A 19,095-nucleotide genomic window follows, 5' to 3' on the forward strand; every position below is an offset into this window, starting at 1 on the left:
TATGGTAGGAAAGATGTACATTGCTCCACTAGCTTTAAATGATTAAAAACGGGAGGAGACATAACAAAGTTGCAGGATCATATAAAGAGGAAACAGCCACTATGTTACTTGGAAGAAAAGGTAAATTTAATTTCTATACCTATAATTTTATTGATGTGCTATAAAAGTCGGGATGGTAACTGAATCCTTATTTCTGTGTTGCTTCGTGGTGAAAAATTCATACCATCCAAAAGCGATGCGGCACCGAAGTTATCAACTTGCGACATTGTGCCTTCACTGTCACTGCGTCCGTCTCCTTCACCTTCGTAGTCTTTGGTAGAGGCAATGAATTCAACTTCTGCCGCAGTCTCAGCGTCATATCGATCGTGATCTACTCCTTCAACTTCATTAGAATTCCCACCTTTGTTCGAAGTCTACATTTGTACTGACAATAATAGCAATAAAAAACCGGAAATCAATTATTTCAGGAGCCCATTATTATGAAGGTTTTTAGCAGTCAGGTTAAACTGGAGACGGAAAGTTAGGTGTAACCTAAAACTGATCGTTTCTGAGATAACCACCATCCCTAACCGAGACTGCAGCCATCCCTGTTCCAGGGCACAATAGAAGACAGGCGCGCATGTGCAAATGCGCCAGAACAGCCACGCCAGAGGGGCAGTTGAATGTTCCCTGCAAGAAGATGTCACCAGCGCGATAGGCAACGTTAGCGATGACTCTCCCAATGCCGCTCGCACTGATGATATGTTAAACCAAGCTACACCAGCCGCTGTCACCGCCAGCCACTTTTCAATACTGCCTCGCTGCCTGCAGTGCTCAGGCTGTAGCCCTATTCTGTATTGCCTATACCATTCGGTTCCGTAGGTTAGCCTCGGTAGTGATGTCACTCTCAGTTCGGTGGCTGAAGTTGCTACTCTGTACACTGCTGAGGCCTGTTAACTACTGGTCTGCCTATCAGTTGTTTGTCTACTGTACTGAGAGGTGGTGAGGTGTCAGTAAGGGCGCTCATTTAGTTCGGTGGGTTCGACTGCAGAGATAATTTGTTATTTTAAAAGTATTGAGTGATATTTGTTTTGTATTTAGTCATTAGGTTTTATTGAAGAATCACCGGAACACATCTGAGTAAGAAGTGAGTTCATAAATGTTATTATGCATGCATTTCAGCAAACAATCATGGAAGTGGTCATGGGGCACGAAGTACTGTTAAGAAGGCAAGAGCAACGAAGGTGGACAAGATGGCTCAAGGAAATACTGTTTCATGTGATTTTCCAACATAATCTGTGGGGTCAGACAAGCTCATTTGCAATGCCTGAGAGCAGTTTTGTAGTGAGGTACAGGCTGAGCAAGGGGACAGCCCATAGTTTGGTTGAGGAGTTGTTGCCATACATGAGAGCCCATCAAAGAGCTACAGCAATCCCTTTACATCTTAAGGTGCATTTATTTCACGAGTCCTGAAATGACTAAATCAGTTGTATAATTATTATCAGTCATCAAGTGCAATAGTTATTTTTTCCTTCTATATTTTGACATCTCTTAACTTCTTGGGACATTGGTCTGATCAGAGGGCAGTGATTGATGACAGTTCAGGTGCCATGAGTCAGCCTGGGTCTCTCAATGTACCTGCACTTTTGAGGAGTTGTCTCTCCTTTCTTGAGACACAAGAAGGTAGGTTTCTTATTATGTGAAGATACACTACTGGCCATTAAAATTGCTACACCACAAAGAAATGCAGATGATAAACAGGTATTTATTGGACAAACATACTATACTAGAACTGACATGTAATTACATTTTCACGTACTTTGGGTGCATAGATCCTGAGAATTCAGTACCCAGAACAACCACCTCTGGCCGTAATAACGGCCTTGATACGCCTGGGCATTGAGTCAAACAGAGCTTGGATGGCGTGTACAGCTACAACTACCCATGCAGCTTCAACACGATACCACAGTTCATGAAGAGCAGTGACTGGCGTATTGTGTCCAGCCAGTTGCTCGGCCACCATTGACCAGACGTTTTCAATTGGTGAGAGATCTGGAGAATGTGCTGGCCAGGGCAGCAGTCGAACATTTTCTGTATCCAGAAAGGTCCGTACAGGACCTCCAACACGCGGTCGTGCATTATCCAGCTGAAATGTAGGGTTTCGCAGGGATCGAATGAAGGGTAGAGCCATGGGTCGTAACACATCTGAAACGTAACGTCCACTGTTCAAAGTGCCGTCAATGCGAACAAAAGGTGACCGAGACGTGTAACCAATGGCACCCCATACCATCGCGCCGGGTGATACGCCAGTACGGCGATGACGAATACACGCTTCCAATGTGCGTTCACCGCGATGTCGCCAAACACGGAAGCGACCATCATGATGCTGTAAACAGAACCCGGATTCATCCAAAAAATGACGTTTTGCCATTCGTGCACCCAGGTTCGTCGTTGAGTACACCATCGCAGGCGTTCCTATCTGTGATGCAGCGTCAAGGGTAACCGCAGCCATGGTCTCCGAGCTGATAGTCCATACTGCCGCAAACGTTGTCGAACTGTTCGTGCAGATGGTTGTTGTCTTGCAAACGTCCCCATCTGTTGACTCAGGGATCGAGACGTGGCTGCACGATCCGTTATCGCCATGCAGATTATCTAAGATGTCTGTCATCTCGACTGCTAGTGGTACGAGGCCGTTGGGATCCAGCACGGCGTTCCGTATTACCCTCCTGAACCCACCGATTCCATATTCTGCTAACAGTCATTGGATCTCGACCAACGCGAGCAGCAATGTTACGATACGATAAATCGCAATCGCGATAGGCTACAATCGGACCTTTATCAAAGTCGGGAACGTGATGGTACGCATTTCTCCTCCTTACACGAGGCATCACAACAACGTTTCACCAGGCAACGCCGGTCGACTGCTGTTTGTGTATGAGAAATCGGGTGGAAACTTTCCTTATATCAGCACGTTGGAGGTGTCGCCACCAGCGCCAACCTTGTGTGAATGCTCTGAAAGGCTAATCATTTGCACGTCGCAGCATCTTCTTCCTGTCGGTTAAATTTCGCGCCTGTAGCACGTCATCTTCGTGGTGTCGCAATTTTAATGGCCAGTAGTGTATTATATTGATTATACCTCCTTCATATGATCAACTGTACTCACTGTAAACACACTTTTCGGAAACAATAAAGGGAATAGTGAGTCAGCTGGCTACTTTGGATATGGGCCGCTGTGCATGCTGCAGTGCACCATGTGAACATGCCTGCAGCCGTGGTCAGCTGCCTTCGATTGGCTGGCACAAGGAGAGACGGCAACATGGCATGAATCCAACTCAATTCTTTGGGAGTAGGTAGATTCGCTATTAAATGGCCTATGGAGTTGCACAGAGGCTCGGTTGCGGTAAGCCTGTTTCTCTCAGTGCAGCCATTCACCGAACCGATCGCTAGAGTGACTGCACAATACAGAATAAGGCTACGGATCTCGCGCCTCTCCGAGGCGCTGCAGCAGTTGGCCGAGGCAGTGATGAAGACTGCCGAAGCAACCACACCGGCTGCACTGCCGGGACGCCGACGTCCGCGCTGGGAGCAGTGAGGGGTGGTTGGGGGGGGGGGGGGGGGGATCTGCCCACTGGCCAATGTTTAACCTCCCAACACACCATGGGAATTACGCCATCCCCTGTGAAGTCCCTGTCTGGTATGGATAATTGGCACCATTTTCCGAATCGCGTCATGTGTAAAATAAAGAATACTCGTTTGTCAGCAACAATTACGTTTTATAACAAATAAAACCAGAGATTTAATTTATGACACTGAAACAGGGCTTAGGTACATATGGAGACAAAGAAAACAAATGAGTGTTTCAAGCATAGGCGCCAATGTTGTTCATATATTTTTTTTGTGATATGATCTATCCATCTTTTACCAGGTCGTCGACTTGCACTTTTCTTATTCGTTCCTTGTTCTATTCACTATCCGGTCACCTAGTTTTATTTCCCTTCCACTACCATTTCATTTTCTTTGCTTTTTGTATTCCAATCTATTGGCTCTTCATTTCTTTGAGTGTGACAATCATCCCAAATTTAGGTAGGGGGTGGACACGAGATAAGATAGTGAGCGTATTATAGAACATTATGAGGAAAAGTGCCGACAGCTTGATAAAATAGAGAACAATGCAACTAAATTTAAATTACGTCAGCAAGAAGCTTAAAACTGTAGCAGTGGAAACAGTAGCATGTAGAATAAAAAGTTATGCAGAAGAAGAAACGCCACTACGAATTATGAGTCCAGAATATAGTGTTTGTAAAGATAATACTAACCAATAGTCTGCCGAAGAGCTGAGACAATGATTGTCTCTGTTCTCTAATTAATTTCTTTTATTTTATTAATAATTATTAATTTCTGCCAGAAGACGTTTTTGTTAAGTCTTTTTGAAGTAAGGCAGTCGAGCATCTGGTGACGTGCTCACCTGGTTTGACACCACAGTGACACCTGTAGCAAACTCTTGTGTGGGGGCCACATCAAAGAAAAAAGGAAAATATTACTGGTGACATGACAATCATATCACGCTCAAAGAATAGAAAATTTTGTGGATGTTTGACTTCCAGGGCACTGGAAAAGGTAAACTGGCTTAGTCTCAATGTAACAATGTAGTCTATAGTTGTGGCGAGTAGCCATCTTTGAAGAGTTTATCAGATATCGAGTACAGTTACACTTGATCACAATACCTGTATAAACTGACATTTAGTAGTTAGAGTTAGGTGGTGGTCACTTAAGATAAATTGTTGTAATTATATTCAATAAATATAAAACACGATAATCATCATTGCGTCATTATTAACAGAACTATAATTTTTTATTATACAATTTGCATTATGCATTGAAAGTACAAGTTTATTTTGCAGCAACAACAAGTAAATAAATAGATTCCCTAGCTACCTCTCCAAGAAATACCTCATGCATATCGTTCTGTCTCTAGCTTAGCAAATGTCGATGTTTGTATCGTTTGTACATTACAAGCAAAGTCATGCTAAATACACATGATAGTAAATTTTGCGCTTCAGATACGTCTAGAGTTTGGATTAAAACGTAGTTCGACATTGTATTGTATTGTATGGAACAGGGGGCCTAGAAACGACAGAGACTTCGTTCCCGCCGTAGCCCTCAGTGGTACACAACCCCACAACAGGCTACAGCAGTCCACTCACCCCACCCCCGCCTCACACCGCACCGAGGGTTACTGTGCGGTTCGGCCCCCAGTGGACCCCCCAGGAACGTCTCACACCAGACGAGTGTAACCCCAATGTTTGCATGGTAGAGTAATTATGGTGTACGCGTACGCGTACGTGAAGAAAGTGTTTGCGCAGCGATCGTCGACATAGCACAAGTGAGACGGAATAAGGGAACCAGCCCACATTCGCTGAGGCAGATGCAAAACCCCCTTAAAAACCATCCACAGACTGGCCGGCACACCTGACCTCGATACTAATCCTGTCCAGAAACTTGGAATAGAAATAAACATAAACATAATTTCCTCCCTTTTTGTTGCTCATAAAAACCAGACCTTGCATGTTGTACCACCATACAGCGAGACAATCAGACGTGGTGGTCCAGATTGCTGTACACACCGGTACCTCTAATACCCAGTAGCACGTCCTCTTGCATTGATGCATGCCTGTATTCGTCGTGGCATACTATCGACAAGTTCATCAAGGCACTGTTGGTCCAGATTATCCCACTCCTCAACGGCGATTCGGCGTAGATACCTTAGAGCGGTTGGTGGGTCACGTCGTCCATAAACAGCCCTTTTCAATCTATCCCAGGCATGTTCGACAGGATTCATGTCTGGAGAACATGCTGGCCACTCTAGTCGAGCGATGTCGTTATCGTGAAGGAAGTCATTCACAAGATGTGCACGATGGGGGCACGAATTGTCGTCCATGAAGACGAATGCCTCGACAATATGCTGCTGATATGATTGCACTATCGGTCGGAGGATGGCATTCGCGTATAGCACAGCCGTTACAGCTACTTCCATGACCACCAGCGGCGTACGTCGGCCCTACATAATGTCACCCCAAAACAAGAGGGAACCTTCACCTTGCTGCACTCCCTGGACAGTGTGTCTAAGGCGTTCAGCTTGACCGGGCTGCCTCCAAACACGTTTCCGACGATTGTCTGGTTGAAGGCATATCCGACATTCATCAGTGAAGAAAACATAACGCCTATTCTGAGCTGTCCATTCGGTATGTTGTTGGTCCCATCTGCACCGCGTTGCATGGTGTTGTGGTTGCAAAGATGTACCTCGCCATGGACGTCGGGAGTGCAGTTGCGCATCATGCAGCCTACTGCGCACAGTTTGAGTCGTAAGACAACGTCCTGTAACTGCACGTATTCAACATGGTGGCGTTGCTGTCAGGGTTCCTCCAAGCCATAAACCATAGGTAGCGGTCATCAACTGCAGTAGTAGCCCTTGGGCGGCCTGAGTGAGGCATGTCATCGACAGTCCCTGTCTCTCTGTATCTCCTCCATGCCCGAACAACATCGCTTTGATTCACTCCGAGACACCTGGACACTTCCCTGGTTGAGAGCCCTTCCTAACACAGAGTAACAATGAGGACGCGATCGCACGGCGGTATTGACCGTCTAGGCATGGTTGAACTACAGACAGCATGAGCCGTGTACCTCCTTCCTGGTGGAATGACTGGAACTGATCGGCTGTTGGACCACCTCCGTCTAATAGACACAGCTCATGCATGGTTGTTTACATCTTTGGGCGCGTTTAGTCACGTCTCTGAACAGTCAGAGGGACTGTGTCTGTGATACAATATCCACAGTCAACGTCTATCTTCAGGAGTTCTAGGAACCGGGGTGATGCAAAACTTTTTTTGATGTGTGTAATGAAAAGGTTATCAGTTAAGCGGAAGATGTATGTGTTATATCCCATTAACATGCACTGCGTCTTTCTTTTCCCAGTTTATGGGTGTTCAGACTTCCTGTATCACTAAAGAGAATGGTGTGTAAAATGAGATCTCCTTCCCTGTTTTCCCTTTCCATCTGCTCTTCTCCTCTTTTATAATTTTATTTTGTATCTGTCTTCTTCGAACGATAGCCCTATGGTTCAAGCGAAGCCTCAGTAAATGTATTTGGTCATTACCTGGGTAGCTGCTTTATGTCCTAAAGCTATGTGTTGAATTAACTAGATGTACAGAGCAGGGGCTCAGGACGACCTTTACGAAACAGAGAGCAGTGTGATTTTATGAGATACATAGCCTGGACTGTTGCATGTACAGGAAACAATGCCACGGTTCCGCGTGCCGCTCTCATCAGATACAGTGCGCAGTGGATGGGGCGACGGCTAAAAGCTGGGCCTTGGTTTGGGTGACCACACATGGTGCGCGCCTCGCTTCCAGAATGAACAATGCTCATCGCTTTGCCCTGTGGGCGCTCAGCGTGGCCGCCACTGCCATTCTAGCCGACATCACAAACAGCGTAAGTCTTTGCTCTCCATATGGATGTATACTAAGCTCTTCTACCCGGTGTAGCAAGATGAAAGCTCATGAATAGTGGAATGATCATTTAAAGCAAACAAATCGTTTGTATTGTCTATTTTCAGTTATTCCCCAGGGGATTGACTGTAACTGATGTTTGACATTATGAGATGCTTTCGTTTTGTTGTTTATTGTTGCGTCTTATTTGTAACTATTTATTGTCAGTTTCACAATTATGACAATTCGTCTCAGTACATATCAATGAAGAGTAAAATACAATGGTACACCTCCCTAATATCGTGTAGGGACCCTGCGAGCTCTCAAAAGTGCCGCAACACAACGTGGCATGGACTCGACTAATGTCTGAAAGAGTGCTGGAGGGAACTGACACCATTCATCCTGCAGGGCTGTCCGTAAATCCGTAAGAGTACCAGAGGATGGAGATCTCTTCTGAACCGCACGTTACAATGCATCCCAAATATGCTGAATAAGTTCGTGTCAGTGGAGTATGGGGACAGCGGTAGTGTTTAAAGCCAGAAGAGTGTTTCTGGCGCCACTCTGTAGCGATTCTGGGTATGTGGACAGTCGCATTGTCCTGCTGGAATTGTCCAAGTCCGTCGAAATACACAATGGACATGAATGCATGCAGGTGATCAGACAGGATGCTTACATACGTGTCACCTGTCAGAGTCGTATCTAGACGTACAGGGGTCCCATATCATTCCAACTGCACACGCATCACACCATTAAAGAGCCTCACCAGCTTGAACAGTCCTCTGCTGACATGCAGGGTCCATGGATTCATGAGGTTGTCTCCATACTCGTACACGTCCCCCTGCTCGATACAATTAGAAACAAGACTCGTCCGACCAGGCAACTTCAACTGCACACGCCTCACACCATTAAAGAGCCTCACCAGCTGGAACAGTCCCCTGCTGACATGTAAGTTCCATGGATTCATGTGGTTGCCTCCATACTCGTATACGTCCACCCGCTCGATACAACTAGAAACAAGACTCGTCCGACCAGGCAACATATTTCCTGTCATCAACAGCCCAATGTCAGTGTTGACGGGCCCAGGTGAGGAGTACAGCTTTGTGTCGTGCAGTCATCAAGCGTACACAAATGGGCCTCCGGCTCCGAAAGTCCATATCGACGATATTTCGTTGAATGGTTCGCACACTGACACTTATTGATGGCCCAGCATTGAAATATGCAGCAATTTGCGGAAGGGTTACACTTCTGTCACGTTGAACGATTCTCTTTAGTCGTCGTTGGTCCCGTTCTTGCAGGATCTTCTTCCGGGCGCAGCGATGTCGGAGATTTGATTTTTTACCGCATTCCTTATATTCACAATACACTTGTGAAATGGTCGTACACGAAAATCCCCACTTCATCGCTACCTCGGAGATGCTGTGTCCCATCGTTCGTGCGCCGACTATAACACCACTTTCAAACTGATTTAAATATTGATAACCTGCCATTGTAGCAGCAGTAACTAATCTAACAATTGCACGAGACACTTGTTGTCTTATATAGGCGTTGCCGGCCGCGACGCCGTATTTTGTCTGTTCACATATCTCTGTATTTGAATGTGCATGTCTATACATGTTTCTTTCGCGCTTCAGCGTATGAATGACCCAGTGCCTGGTGTCGCAAACTGAGAGCGACTTTTGACAGACAATTCTGTTCCAGATACTGCAGATCAGTGGTCGTCAAACTTCTTTAAGCAAGAGCCAATACTGACATTGTGGGGCGGAACCTAGGGCGGCATTATGTACTATGTTATTATTAACTTATAACCCACATAAATTTGTACGTTATGAGCTCCCAATAAACTAGCTACACAGTGAACTGACAAAAGTCGTGGGATGGCGATTTGCACATATAGGAAGTTTCACAATTCATGCTACATATTTCTAAATGCTGTAGAGGGGACTTAGCAGATCAAGTTTTACTTAGGAACCTATGTCCGGAACCGGTTCGTTTCCATGTTACAAGGAAAACAAGATGTATACCTTTCAGTTTCATTTGCTGTGATATAACAACAGCTGTTCGATATGGTGACCATCTATTTCGGTTCACACAGTGTATCTGCACAGTATGTTCGCATAAACTCTGTCCAACACACATGGTGTATGATTAATCGTTTCTGCCGCAGCATGATCCGTGTGTCATCAGATCTTCCTCCGACAGGACAGGGGCCTCGTAAACAAGACTTTTCACGTGGCTCCACAAGAAAAAGTCTCAAAGGGTTAAATCTGGCGATCTTGGTGGCCAAGCGTGTGGTACACCTCGACCGAGCAACCTGTCCCCATAGACTCCGTTCAGATGTTTTCGTACGCGAACTGCAAAATGTACAGCCGCGCCATCATGCTGGAATCAAAATTAGTGCCGAATGTCCAATGGCACATCTTCCAAAAACTCCGCCAGCAGTTGTTGCAGAAATACCAAGAAACTGTCATGCCCCAGTCACACAACTATCGCAGATGCTTGCCCAGACATTGATTGCGAAGGTGTGCTGAAATCATAGTGTACACGTGCCTTTGGGGTTTTCTTGATACCAAATGTAGTTATCTCTAGCGTTCAAAACATCTTACCTCTTGAAACGCGCTTTGTCGGTGAACAAAATTCGCCTTGGAAACTGAGGAAAATCCACACAACTGTGTAAAAACCAAGTACAGAAATTGACACGTGGCACAAAATATGCCGGTAGCATGGCGTGTACCTTCTAAGGGTGCTAGGGGTGGAGTTGCTGTTCATGCAGAACACGCCAGACAGACGAGTGAGACACAAGTAAGTCACGTCCAGTGGCTCGAGAACCGAGAACTCGTCGATAGGTTCTCTTCCACTTGATGAAGCATTCCCTTTGCTAGTACAACGGTGCGCCACATTTTTGGATCCCCACAATTTGCTCTATCACTTGCTGTGCATTTTCCACTTTCCCACAACCGTTGTTCTACTCTGGAAAACATGGATGAGATTGAGTCACACGATTTTGAAAGTACTCGTGGTACAGACGTTGAGCTTCTCTTCCATTACGTCGAGCTTCACCGCAAATTAACAACAAATCGATGTACTTTGCGAAAGTGCACTCAGGCATTCTGTTACTGCAGTACTAGTCACTTTAATTTCAATAGATGCATCACCAGGAAGCATGAAAACAACGGAGGTGGAAACAGAGGTCATCGTACCATTCATGAATATAGGTAGCCTATCATAACAGGTGAACTGCGTAAGAAAAATAGGGCGTGGGGATGAGTCGCTCTTGTTTTCCTTGCAACAAGGAAACGAACCGTTTACGGACTTGGGGTCCCTACGTAAAACTCATCTACTAAGTCCCCTCTACAACATGTAGAAATGTGCACCATGACTTGTGAAACACCCTGTATATACGAGGCCTGTTCAGAAAGTAAGCTCCGATTGATTGCCAAATTGAAACCACAGTGCACATCAGAAATGTTTTACTTGCAACAATTAGCTACACCTTTCAGCTACTTCTCTACATAGTCGCCGTTCTGACTTAGACTTTTGTCATAGCGTTGTACCAACTTTTCAATAGCCTCATCATAGAAGGCAGCCGCCAGTGCTTTCCGCCAATTCTCCACGCTGGCCTACACCTCGTTGTCTGTGCCAAAATGTTGTCTTCAAAGACAGCGGCTCATGTGACCAGAGATGAAACTCAGGGGGAGACAATTGCGGACTGTATTGTGGGTAATCTCACATTTCCATTTGAAAACGATGCAGGAGCATCTTCATTGCCTCTGCAGAATGCGGCTGAGAATTGTTTTGAAGAAGAAACAGCACGACAGTTATGTAATGTTAGCTGCATAGCTTCAGGCGAAATTTCTCACCAGGCCCTCGTACTTGGCGGCAGACACTATTTTCTAGACATCTTTACGCACTCACTGCGAGCTCAGAAATGAGAAGAGCGACGTGATGCTAACTGGGGTTATACTAGAGACACTACCCAACACATCTGTGCAAAGCTTTATCGGATTTTCAAAGTCGTTTCCATTTCGCGAACGATCGGAGCTTACTTTCTGAACGCCCCTCGTAGATGGCGGTAGTATCGCGCAGACAAAATAGGTAGTGCATTGGCGGAGCTGTTACTCGTACTCAGGTGATTCATGTTAAAAGGTTTCCCACGTGACTTTGGTCACACGATGGAAATTACCAGACTTTGAATGCGGAAAAGTAGTTGAAGCTAGACGCATTGGATATTTCGTTTCGGAAATAGTTTAGGAATTCAATATTCCGAGAGGCACAGCGTCAAGAGAGTGCCGAGACTACCACATTTCAGGCAGTACCTCTCACCACGGACAACGCAGTGGTCGACGGCCTTCACTTAGCGACCGAGAGCAACAGTATTTGCGTACAGTTGTCAGTGCTAACAGACAAGCAACACTACGTGAAATAACCGCAGAAATCAATGTGTGTACGACGAATGTATCCGTTAGGACAGTGAGGTGAAATTTGGCGTTAATGTGCTGTGGCAGCAACCGAACGACGCGAGTGCCTTTGCTAACAGCACGACATCGCCTGCAGGGCGTCTTTTGGGCTCATGACCATATCGAATGGACGCTAGACGACTGGAAAACCCTGGCCTGATTAGATGAGTTCCGATTTCAGTTGGTAACAGTTCGAGAGTGGCGCAGAAATCTCCCCCCACCCTCCATCCTCCCAAGTTGTGCACAAGACACTGAGTAAGCTGATGTTAGATCCATAATGGTGTGGGCTGTGTTTACATGGAATAGACTCGGTCCTCTGGTCAGAGTGGAAATATAATTGACTGGAAAAGGTTATGTTCAGCTACTTGGAGACCATTTGCAGCCATTCACGAACTTCATGTTCTCAAACAACGCTGGAATTTTCGTAGAGGACAATGTGCCATGTCACCGGGCCACAGTTCTTCGAGATTGATTGGAAGAAGATTCTGAACAGTTCTAGAGAATGATTTGATATAGCAGATAGCGCGACATAACTCCCATGGAACATTTATGGGACACAGTCGACATGTCAGTTCGTGCAGAATATCCTGCACCGGCTACAGTTTCGCAATTATGGACGGCCATAGAGGCAGCATGGCTCAAGATTTTTGCAGGGTACTTCCAACGACTTGTTGAGTCCATGCCACGTCGAGTTGCTGCACGCCGCCGGGCAAAAGGAGGTACGACACGATTTTAGGACGTATCCGGTTACCTTTTTCACCTGGCACCAAGTACTGACTATTAAAAATCGGCACCATTCCGAACACCTCATGTCGACTGCTATTTATTTCAGATTGCTGCCACCAACAGTGACCCGAAAGTTGTGACACAATAATTGTCTGGCGGAGTATATTTGTGTTGTCATTGTGAGCGGATGACTAACTGATCAGTAGCAGTAATTGTTAATCTATATTTATATCCGAAATCCCGCTCCAGCTACTGCCGAGTCTGGGTGCTGACGAGTCCTCTCCATTTGGCTCGGTCCTCCCACCACTTTTCTTCCTCCACTTCCTGCCAGTTCAAACCTCTCCTTTCAACAGATATTCTCACTCCCATTTTCCACCTTGTTCTTGGGCGCCCTCGAGGTCTTTTCCCATCCATCTTTAGTTCTTCCATAATTTTGGGGAGTCTCTGTCCATGCATCCTCTTTACATGCCCATACCATCTTAATCCCTTTCTTTCAATTTCTTCTCTCATACTTTCTTGTTTGAGGTCCTTTCTAATCTCTACTTTCCTTACTCTGTCCATTCTTGTTTTTCCCTTAACTGCTCTGAGAAATTTCATTTCCCCTGCTTGCAGTCTGCTCCAGTCCATTTCTATCATTGTCCATATTTCTCCATCATAGGTGACAATAGGGATTTAATAATTCTTGTACATAAGGAGTTTTGCTCTTTCTGAAACTTCATTATTCCAAATCAGATGTTTTATTGTTTGGTAGAAATTGCCTCCCTTCTGTAATCTCCTATTAATTTCGTTAGTTATTCTTCCATCCCTAGATATTTCACTCCCTAAATAAGTGAAACTTTCTACCACTTTGAGGGGTCCTCCATTCAAGGTAGTATTTCCGTTGATTCCTTTCTCTCTTCCAAATACCATTACTTCACTCTTATCTTTATTTATTTTTAATCCATACCTTTTCATTATTTCCTTCCATGCATCAAGCTGTAACTGTACATCTATCTCTTTATCACTCCATATTACCATATCATCTGCAAGAATTATCTTTTTGTCTTTTTCTTGTACTATATCTTTAACTGCCCTATTCATTCCCTCCATCACAACATTAAAAAGCGCAGGAGATAGAATACTTCCTTGCTTAAGTCCTTGTCTTATTTCGAAGTATTCAGAGTTCCCCAATGGTGTTCTAATTCTACAATTGTGGCCTCTGTACATTGTCTTTATAACATTAAAGTATCCATCTTTTATATTTATCTTCTTCAGTTCTTCCCAGAGTCTTTCCCTGTCAACTGAGTCATATGCCTTTTCTATGTCTATAAAAACCATTATCACCCTTTTGTTATACTCCCAACTTTTCTCCATCAGTTGATGGATAGAAAATATCAGGTCGATCGTGCTCCTTCCTTTCCTAAACCCATGCTGTTCTTCACTCAGCTCCTTTTCTATCTTTTCACTTATTCGATTTAGTAAAATTCTTTCAAAAATCTTGGCTGTATGACTCATGAGGGTTATTCCTCTGCAGTTTTTAAAAAGTCTTTTATTGCCTTTCTTGAAGATGGGAACAATGTCTCCTGTTCCCCAGTCGTCAGGTATTTTACTATTTCTCCACACGATTGATAGTACTCTATATAGCCACTGCACTCCCACTGGACCTGCTGCTCTTATCATGTCCACTGATACTTCATCAGGTCCTGAGGCTTTCCCCCCATTCATCTTCTTCACAGCTTTTTCCATTTCTTCCCGTGTAATTTGTCCTAATTCTGCTTCCAAACTTCTCTCAATTTCTCCATTATTTGTTGTTTCCTCATGTATCTGCTCCTCAGCGTTTAACAGCTTCTTAAAATGTTCTTTCCAGAGATCTTTTATATTCCCTGGATCTTTAATAATGGTACTGTCCTCTGTTTCCATCTTTACTGGTACTTCAGAAGCCTTCCTTTTATTTTTCATCATTCTATAGAACATTTCCTTATTGCTCTTCACATCTTCTTCAAGTTTTTTTGTAAACTCTTCCCATGCCTTTTTCTTTGCTGTTTCCACTATTTCTTTGCACTTCTTCTTTTCCTCTATATATCTTTTTGTGGTCTTCGCCATTTTTAGTTTTCCACCATTTTCTCCATGCTCCATTTTTTCTTCTGACTGCTTGGATTGTGGTATCATCCCACCAACTTGTCTGTCTTATTTTTTTCTTTCCAGATGTTCTGCCACATACTTTTTGTGCTGCTTCGACTAAAGTGTCTTTAAATAAACTCCATTCTTTTTCTACATCGCAGAAAACTTCTTTTGGAAATTTTTGTGTCATTAATTCTCTGTACTTCTCAGCACATTCACTCTCCTTCAATTTCCAATCCCATATCCTCATCACTTTCTTCTGTTTTCTATTTTTCACACACTGAATCATTTTCCATTGTCCCACCAGTAATCTATGGTCTCCCTCTGCACTCACACTTCGAATTACCTTCACATTTGTTACTTTCTCTCCCCATTCCCTATCTACTAGAATATAATCAATTACACTCTTTGTTCTTCCATCCCAACTGTATCTGGTGATAACATGACTATCTCTCTTCATAAACCATCTGTTTGCTATTTTCATTCTATTCCTCTGGCACAAATCCAGGAGTCTTCCCCCTTCTTCATTTCTGCCTCCATATCCAAAACATCCCAATACTTGCTCAAATCCCTTTCTGTCTTTGCCTACCTGTGCATTAAAATCTCCCATCACTGTATTAGCACTCTCTATATGGTTTTCTAACACATTTTCAAAGTCCATCTTCTCTTCTTCGCTACATCCCACTTGAGGTGCATAATTCTGGATTACTTTTAGTGTTTCTTTTGGGATCTCAGGTTTAAGATTATGATCCTGTCTGATATATATCTCACATTTTTAATACAGCTTTGTACATTCTTATTCACCATCACTGCCACACCATTTCTACCAGACCTGTTATTCCCACTCCAGTACAGTTTTCCTCCTCCTCTCAAATTCTTCTCACCTTTTCCCTTCCACTTTGTTTCGCTTAATCCCAATATATCTAACTTCCTCTCTGTTAGTACATCTGTCATTTCTTCCATTTTTCCATTAAGGGTTAATATATTAAGGGTGCCAATATTTAGGTTATTTTTTAGTCCAGTTGGTTTCATCTTCTTGTACTGATGAATATCATCAGGTCTCCCATCATTTGCACCAGTACTTGAAGAAGCAGCGGGGTCAAATCCTGAGTGGTTCGTTCCGTGGCTCGTCTGTGTTTTGAAAGCAATATATGAAGACTTTCCTACTGGCTTGCTAGGCCTAACGCAAGGAAGGATTTTCTGTTGGGGTTGTCTCCCTTAGCCTTTGGAGTTTCTCCTCCATCACAAGGCAGTGGTTCCTTTCTCATTTAATCCCCAGATAGGAGGGTTGCCTCATCTGCCAGCTACGCCATTCCGAAGTCTTCCTTCTCCTCCGTCGCTGCCATTAAGGTCTTCACCCATAACCCTGGGCATGGGTTCCGTGTTATACCCCACGGGATTGGGTCCCTGCCTGAACTCAGCCATCCTAGCACTCCGGCCTACTGAAGTGTAGGATGCCCACCCCTGTGATGTGGACGCGCCAGACAGGAATTACCCCAGTGAAGGAATAGGGAAGGGCACCCTACCTCCCTGGAGCCAGGTTAATGATTGTGTATGGTGCCACAATCAAAGGGCAGTAATTGTTAATACTCGGCAGAAATCCAATCTGCATTTGGGTCGCATTTCCTTAACTCTTGTGCAGGAAGGTGTGCAATATACTGCTGCATCCATTTTCAATAAGCTACCACAAAAATTCAAAAATATTAGCAGTAATCCACGCGCTTTCAAATCGAAAAACCAAAGTTTCCTCATGGGTCAATCCTTGTATTCTGATGAGGAGTTCCTTGAAAAATGAAGCTGATTCTTATGTTACATTGTTGATTGCGTTTACTTAAACTTATGACTTTACGTTTTGTGGGTTCATAAACATTTTATTTTATCTGTTATTACTTTTATGTTGTTATTTCATGTACTGACACGTTCCATGACCTTGGAGATTTGGCCCTACGAAACTAAAAGTGTAAATAAAAAATAAATAAACTGATATGCACTATGCAGTATGAGACACCAGTGGTTTGCACAGTGGACTCGCATTCGGGAGGACGACGTTTCAAATCCCCATCTGGCCATCCTTATTTATGACGCCCGTGATTTCTGTAAATCACTTAAGGCATGTGCCAGGTTGGGACCTTCGAAAGTACATGGCCTATGTCCTTCCACAATCAGAGCTACTGCTCCAACCTCTATGCCGATGGGACATTCAACACTAATCTTCCTTTTTATAATGTAAGACACGATCACAAAGCTTTACTATACGTTTTGAATGCCATTTTTCTTATACTCATTGCGTTTTATTATAAAAGCCTTAATTTAATTTCATATTCATTGGTACAAATACGTAGCACATTTGAAGATAACCGTCTGACGAATCCGTGTTGCTTCCCTGTCAAAATGTATACCATAGTAACTGATCGGTACTAGTTGCGCATGACCGTCACTTGTCAGTACTGGAAGACAAACAACTGAAAATTCCCCCACTCACTCCCTATAGACCAACAGTGGTCAAGCTACTTACCGCTCTCCCCCTAAGGTAAGCGGCCAACTTATCTCGCTTTCGAATTTAACAACGTCAATTAAAATACAGGACATATTACATTTTCACTGTTTCTGTAAGTATTTTGGTTTGTTCCTGAGCAGGAAGCTCTTAAGGTTGGTTGGTGTTTCTCAATTCGGCCATTAGTTGTTAGATGCATGTTACTAAAAAAATGACTGAGAACCGTGAGTCTCACAAATACTCGATTCGGCCTGCGTGTGATCCGCGGGCCGCAGTTTGACGACCGCTGTTGTAAATTTTGAATGAATGGAACGGAATCTAATCAGCTGTCCTGCCTGCCAGCGCTCCCTGTTAGCAGGTAAAGTTGTCCTCATCTGCCAGTCTTCTATCCGCTGATCACAAAGACATCAGACCTGTTCATTTAACGCGAGTGTTTGATTGCCGGAGTTAATAAGATAAAGACTGAAGGGGACAAGCAGAAAACCACAGACTACAGACAAAAAAAAACAGCAATTTTAAATAAATCAAAGTATGTTGTTTATCTAAACCGGTAAATGCGAGGTGTTCCTGTTACGCAATGGGAAGCAAATTTACCCGCCGTTATGGATGACTTGCCATCCAGCTGTCCTGCTGTAGGACAAGAAAACTACATGGAGGAAACACTGTAAGAAACAAATGATAAATCGTATAGTCCCTAGAGAGTGGCATTTCTAGAATGGCACTCTGTTCTTGTTGGTAAATAGTGAGAAAGAAGGTGGTTAGCCATGACGAGTTCCGGATGTGAACGCAAAGAAAAGATCAGCGTGGCACAGCTTACCGTATCACCCTTAATGAAATGGTAGTACCGGCTGCTGCGCTATGGGCTGCATAATCGCGTAATTAAAATGAACAAAGCAGCCACGAGCACTGTATCGTGAAGTGTACTAACTAAAACTAATTGACTCTGCGCAAGGCTACTTCCAAGGTGATCGATGCCAACTAAAGTACAATAAAACAACTTTCGTAAGAACTCCCGTAGCAGTAGCGAAGTGACACCTTCTAACAACTTCCGTAGCAACTCCCATAGCAGTAGCGAAGTGACACCTTCTAAAATCTGCAATGAACGGGGCTACGGAAGTATCTCTCCATGGTTTTGTAAGCTCGGACGCAGCGCACCAGTGTGACTCTTTGAAGTGAGAAACGTTGCTGTGGCCAACTTTACTGGGGTGTGACAGCGAAGGCAGTTGCTGATGTTTCCAGCTGGTGGGCCGCCAGACCTCTTGGCGTCTAAGCTGGATAACTTGTTGCGGTGCCAGGTCAACGAGCACGGCAGGAAGTGTTGTCGATATGTAGCTTCGTGTGAAACGTCCCCTTTTTGAAGAATTATACAAGACTGTGCTTTGACTGACACACAATATTTTTTTAGCGCAACGCAATCGGACTTTCAAAAATCCCTACAAAAGAATGGCCCTGACTAACATTAACCTACACGTTTCACAAATCACTTACCTCACAAAAATCTTGGTTACTCGAACTACTGCAATATAGTGAGCGCCACTACTGCCAGCTAAATAAAAGATTCTAACTACTGAGGGCACTAACTACTGATAGGCATAGTTAGCAAATGAAAGATTTTGATAGAGAACAAATGATGTATTTACCTTAATAGTCATAATATATATAGCAGTTCATGACATCCAGGCTTACAAATTTCAAAACTCCGCCATCTCTCTCCCCACATCCACCACTGCTGGCGGCTCACCTCCAACTGCGCAATGCTACGCGCTGTTCACATCCAGCTGCCGCTGCCCAACACTACAATGGCAGACAACAATGCAAACTGGACACAGACTGCACACAGCACAGCCAGTGATTCTCA

The 19,095-nt window shown here is 44.2% G+C and overlaps 1 protein-coding gene across 2 annotated transcripts in view; it reads left to right on the plus strand.

The window, feature by feature from the left end:
• The first annotated feature begins 7,334 nt into the window (after positions 1-7,334).
• Positions 7,335-19,095, plus strand: part of LOC126455624 (uncharacterized) — a 184,401-nt gene continuing 172,640 nt past the window's right edge. For both annotated transcript variants that reach the window (XR_007585343.1, XM_050091388.1), the window contains exon 1: positions 7,335-7,467. Coding sequence is in view for 1 of the 2 variants with exons in the window: in XM_050091388.1 (XP_049947345.1) it covers positions 7,390-7,467 (78 nt within the window). In the remaining variant the exon portion in view is untranslated. The remainder of the gene's footprint in view (positions 7,468-19,095) is intronic.

This window comes from Schistocerca serialis, chromosome 2 (genome assembly GCF_023864345.2).
Source record: "Schistocerca serialis cubense isolate TAMUIC-IGC-003099 chromosome 2, iqSchSeri2.2, whole genome shotgun sequence".
NCBI classification, from domain to species: domain Eukaryota; kingdom Metazoa; phylum Arthropoda; class Insecta; order Orthoptera; family Acrididae; genus Schistocerca; species Schistocerca serialis.